The sequence below is a fragment of the Corvus brachyrhynchos genome, unplaced genomic scaffold (genome assembly GCF_000691975.1).
Source record: "Corvus brachyrhynchos isolate BGI_N302 unplaced genomic scaffold, ASM69197v1 scaffold142, whole genome shotgun sequence".
In the NCBI taxonomy this organism is placed as follows: domain Eukaryota; kingdom Metazoa; phylum Chordata; class Aves; order Passeriformes; family Corvidae; genus Corvus; species Corvus brachyrhynchos.
Genome location: NW_008237226.1, coordinates 5,771,011 through 5,776,858, shown reverse-complemented (window position 1 = coordinate 5,776,858; position 5,848 = coordinate 5,771,011). Strand labels below are relative to the sequence as shown.

The following is a 5,848-nucleotide window of genomic DNA, read 5'->3' as shown; positions in this document are numbered from 1 at the left end:
AGGACACAGAGCAGTAGGAAGTGGGTCAGGCAGTCCTGTTTATCAAACAAGCCCCCCAAGACCTGTGCTGCTGCATCTATACCCTCCTGCAGCGATATCATCCAACAGGAAGGATTTACCTTGAAACTCTCCACGAGGTCTGAAAATCAACAATTAAGCAGGATAGCACATAAAAACTTCTGCCCTAGAACGTGAGCTGTTTTTCACAGTGATTCAACTTTCACCCTACATCAAAGATACACAGACCCTCCATGGTCCCACTTGGGTAAATCAGTCTGCTAAGACATTCAGCCTTCCCTCTGCTATTAGTTTAGCTATAGAAAGTAGAAATTAAAATAGTTTATAACACGCAGGGAAAAGCATGTTTCCTTCACCAATTGTCCAATGTTTTTACCTAGAAGCCAATGAAAATCTGGCCACTGACTCATCAGTGAATAGTCAGCATCCCACAAATACATATCCAAGAGGAAGAAATAGAATGTCCACTAATAACTCAAAAATAATGAAGTCCAAATAGCTAAGGAATAAAACTTTATAAATCCTACCTTCAATATATTACATTATTAATTTATTTTTAAGGAAGAAATATGTCCTAACAGATCTTGCCAGGCAGTCAGTTAAAAAAAACGTAAATCCATATCATAGGCATAATAAAACACTGAAAGAATGACATTTTATTTGTTCTTTTAAAGATGTATAACTTTGCATATCAAAACCGGTAGTTTTTAATGAAAGAGATTTCTGAAAATTCTTTACTTGTTGATAAGACTTCAGCTTGCAGCTTTTCCAGCCACTTAAAACTTCAGCTCCCTCCAACTCCTACCAGCTGCCAGGCAATCACATGAAGTGTTACCACAGGTAAGGCTCAGCCAAGCCAACCAATGAATTGTTTATCACTCTTTTCTAGCTCTAGAAGAGATCAACAAAATAAAATGGATCTTTCTTAATGGATAAGCTGGATGCAGAGAAGTCTTTTAAAGGTGGTAAAAGCTTTTCAGTGGCGAGTTGTATAATAGCAATCCATCCAACACAGAGAACACAAGTCAAAACTTGGTACTCTTTTCTCAAGGGATCAGAGCTATTTTTCATTATAAGGTGAGTAGCATCTTTCTTTTCTAGGCAACTCTTGCCATTTGAAATGGCACACTGCTTGAAGTTTCGAAGTATTTTTGACAGATGCTTTCCTCTGTTCATTGTCCTTCAAACCAAGTGTAAAGTTACCCACAGAAGTATCCTGTACCTTAAAAAACCCCAAACATTAAAGAAACAGTATCTGTGTCAGTCTGTCTTTCTGTGGCCAAGATGAGAAGCCCATTGTTTTCCTCAACTTAACTGTCATTAACTACATTTGTAAATCAAAGAATTTTATTAATGCATTGCTGGCAACATGAAGCTTCTGTGGGGCCCAACACTGGCATAAGCCCTGCTCAGACCACAGCACTATCAGCACTGGCTGTCTTAAAGCCAGCACTCTTGAAAGATGATTCATTCCTGCAATGGAATTTTGGCTTTTGTGAGAATTGTTTCAAACAAGAACACAAATATTATACAAAATACAAACTACTGTTGGGAATGAAAGAAAAAAATTGTTTGATTTACTAGAAAAGGGGCTGTGGATGTAAAGATGATTACCCTCACCTCCAACTCCCTTTAGGTCTCATTATAAGCTTAAGTTTTTCATACCAAAAAGCAATTTTTCATTATTAATTAATTTAGCCTCTAAAAACCTAGGTGCACCCATGAGTAGACAGACGCAAAACAAGTATTTTAACTAGTTTCACTGAACTAACAACTTTCATTAAAGGTGTTGATAACAGTAACAGTGCTTTAAATTGCAGTATTTGAAATAAATTTGAAGCAACTTGGATATTGACTGGAAAGCAGGCACAGGTCTACTACCAATCAAGGACTGGAAACAAACTCTGTTGTCAAAACCCCAAAATTACTTTTGGTATAAAAGCCAAATATATTTAGTGATGGAATTACTGATTACATCTGATGGAAGTGCAACGGAATAAATCCTCATGCCCTAAACTCCAGAGTTGGATTACATTTTTACAGACTGTAAAACTAAAAAGAAAAATGGGAATGTGTGAATGGCAGTATCAGAGACAATTTTCAAGTTTCCTGTATGCTGTCTTGGTTTAATACTGGCCAAACTCCAGGCACCCATGAGAGCCGTTTGCTCACCCTCTCTCGCTTTCAGGAGAGGAGAGGGGAAAAAATTAACAAAGGGCTCATGAGCTGAGATGAGGATTGGGAGAAACACTCTAAGGGCAAAACAGGTTTAAATTTAAAGGTATAAAATAAATTTATTATTAACAGAGTCAGTGGAGGATAATGAGAAGTAAAGTAAGCCTTTAAAACACCTTTTTTCCCCCCAGCCCCTCCCTCCTTCCCACTGACAACGCAGGTAGACAGGGCGTGGGGGTTTGGTCAGTTCGTCATCTGAGATCTTTTTCAGTTCGCTCAAGGAGAGTTTTTCTTCTGCTATGCTGTGGGGTCCCTCCCACAGGCAAAGAGTCTTCCCAGAACTGTTGGGGCATGGGTCAATTGTCCATGGGGTGCAGTCTTTTACAGATAGGCTGCTCTAGTTTGGAAGCAGGGGCCCTCTGTCTCTTTGGGTCTCCCACTGGATTATAGCTTTCTGTGGCATCCACTCACTCCGGCATGAGCACTTTTCCCACGGGCTGAGAGTGGATCTCTGCATCCCCCATGGACTCCACAGATAACAGGGGGACAGTTTTTTTCACCACAGCTTACAGAGGAATCTCGGCTCCAATGCTTAGAGCACCTCCTCCCCTTCCTTCTCCACTGACCTTGGTGCTGCCATGTTGCTCTCTCTTATACGTCCTCACTTCCTCCTCTTCTCTATTTAGAAAAAAGCTGCTGCCCATAGGTACACTACTGCCAACAATTCCACTAATTCAAAGATTTTTGCAGCATCTCGCAGGGTGGAGAGGTTGATCTCGTCTAGGTTCCGTGTCAGGGAATGGCTTGCCATGTTTCCGCTGTCAGCCACACGGCCCCCACCACCACCGCGTGGGCACTGGGGGCCGCCGCGGCGCTGGCACTATTCAATGCCTCTCTTCACGCGGGGAACCGGGAGGGAGAAGCCGCCGCTGCCGCCCCTGCCCTTCTGCTGCGGCACAGCTGGCGAGGGGTGGCCAGGCAGGCAAGGCTCATCACAGGCCATGGCTGGGAGCCCCCAGCAGCCGCGTCTCACCACCCCTGGAAAAAACTGCGCGCGTACTGTTTTCATTTTCTTCTTAAATATGTCATCACAGAGGCATCACCAACCTCTCTCACTGGACCAGCAGCACATCCACCTTCAGAGCCATCAGAGATTGGCTCTGCTGGACACAGTGGAAGCTTCTAGCAGCTTCTCACAGAAGCCACCTCTGTGGCCCTCTCCCACTACCAAAAACCAGTCCGTGTCAAATCGACACAATGCACGTGACATTTGCTTCCCACTCTGATGCTGGGGCATCCTTGGTACGGAGCAGGCCAGGAGGGAACTGCCGTTCTCTCCAACCATGCCCCTGAAGCACCAAGAATCAGGACCTGTGAACAGCTCTGCAGTCTGGATGTCATCTCTGCCCTTCGATCCTGTTTGCATTGCGTGCTTGAAGCTACAGGATGTTCCTACTGCACACACAACAAAGCCTGTGGGTGCCAGAGGAAAACGCAGCAAAGCAACCTCGTGTTCCTCACACAGCAATCCTGCAAGTGAACTTTTAATAGAAATGCGCAACCTGCAGTCTACAAGCCCTTCGAAGAATTGGGAAGAGAGGTAAAGGAGAAAGAAAGAGGCTGCTCCCCAAATTGCTCCCCACTCTGTTAGATCCAGGAGCGCAGCTTTGGCAAACAGCATGTTGTTACAAATTGAGACAGATGGAAATGTGCTTCCTTGTCAAAGCTGTTATTCCCCAAGAGCAAAGAAATTTTGTCGTCTTGAACATGCTGTGGGAAACAGACAGGGAAAGGTCCAGAAATAGAACAAAACTAATAATATAAAACTAGGTTTGGAAGATGAAATGAAAGCTGTCTTTTGCACAGAAAGGTAAACCCCCTTTTTTTTAGTCCCAACAGTGTATGTTACAATAGGCACACATTGTCTTACTGCAGACTTAGCCTATTAGAAATAAATTACGAATGTTTGTCATACAGTATTATCAACAGGATAATTTCTGTGATTGAGTCATTTAAAAATTCTGGTCTATATAAAATATTGGATAATATGGGATACCAAGTTTTTTAAGAACCTTTGAATTCAAACTACAGCACAACCCATTTGTGAAAGGTTTTTAAAAATTTTAGATACTAACAATAATCTGAATCTAGCTTGGGAAAAAAAAAGCAGAATTTTCTGCATAAGATAGTGATTCAAGGTTCATTTAATAATGAGCTACATCTTTTATTTTAAAGTCAATTTCACAATAAAGCTCAAGAAGAAAACCAACTTCCAATTTCACCAACAGTATATTTTTCTAATACTGCTCATTTCTTTCCATGAAAACAAACCCACTCTAGTACCATTCCTTTGTCTACTGAATCCTCAGCCCAGAAAATAAATGCTAATTGCATCTTTTCCATTAAGGAAGATGATGACAAACAAATAGAAAGATGTTTTGCTCTTTAGGTGCCAAGATTACAAAACAAGAAACCCCAAAACTAACAACTTTCTATTTTAAAAATGTCAATTTACTTCTCCCAAATTCTTTCAGCCTTCAGCACCCATTAGGAGGAAAAAAAAAGAAGAGAAAACAAAAATAATGCAATTAACATAAAAGTGTTGTGATTATTCCATTTTTTCATTTATTCTTGCACAGAAAGCCAAACACATCCATTTCAGACAAGTTATAGCATAGCTGCATCCATTATCTCAGAGAAACCACATTCAAGTACAACTGGAAAAAGCAGTTTCAAAATGCTTCTATATGCATTAAAATAATTTTTTTAATCCTTTAGGTTTTGTATTCCGAGTCTTTAGAAATGGTGATTTTTTTATTAGGTTTGGTAGCCTCGTCCATCAGTTCCTTCAGCTGCCCAATCTGTTCATCACGGAAGTCATTAAGTTTTTCTTCTGTGAGCTGAATTCCATATACAGCCTTTTCTCTCACGTTTTGTTTGTCCTCATTAATTTGTTGCTGGATCAGTGCTGCATAGTTCTATTGAGAAAGAAATATAAAGGTCACAAAACTGACAAATGCAAGATTCAGGTCAACTTTTTTTAATAGCATTTTACTGTAATAACATACTCCTACACAATCTCCCACAACAGTCTATTAATCATTAACAAATGACTAAAACAAATTACAGTTTTTATAAGAAAGAAACGTTATTTAAAGCAATTCTACAGTCAATTTTATGTAGCTAGTTTAAAATGCATATATGTACGGATTAATGTCCTATCCTATACTACTACTGAAAACAAAACAAAATTTAATTATAGATCTAATATATTTATTAAAATAATCTCTCCTATCTATCAGGATATCAATAGGATACACTTTGTAAACTGATACATCCAAAAAAGTATTATTCTTGAACAAATGTATTAGAAAAAGCATTCTACAATTAGACACTGTCATAGGTTAGCAAGCATAGTCCCGGAAGGGACGTCCTTGCTAAGGGGTGCTTACAGTTTCCTCTGGGACCTGACAGAACCTATCAGCTGGCCAGTTTGAATATGGACAATTCTCTAAGCCACTTAAAGTTGTGACCCCTCTGTGATCCACACTTAAGAACAGTAAACCCCAAGGCAGACTCTCTCTCTCGTTTCCGGCGCTGGGACAGGTGGCTGGAGGGCCCGTGGGGGGGGCAGGGGGGCCCGCGCAGACCCGCT

The 5,848-nt window shown here is 40.8% G+C and overlaps 1 protein-coding gene across 1 annotated transcript in view; it reads right to left on the bottom strand.

Annotated features, from left to right (window-relative positions):
* Window positions 1-4,396: 4,396 nt before the first annotated feature.
* SDHAF3 (succinate dehydrogenase complex assembly factor 3) overlaps window positions 4,397-5,848 on the bottom strand; it is a gene marked incomplete at its 5' end in the record, with an annotated part of 32,872 nt that continues 31,420 nt past the window's right edge. Inside the window, one exon of the mRNA XM_017729180.1 lies at window positions 4,397-5,171. Within this exon, the coding sequence (XP_017584669.1) occupies window positions 4,968-5,171 (204 nt within the window). The remainder of the gene's footprint in view (window positions 5,172-5,848) is intronic.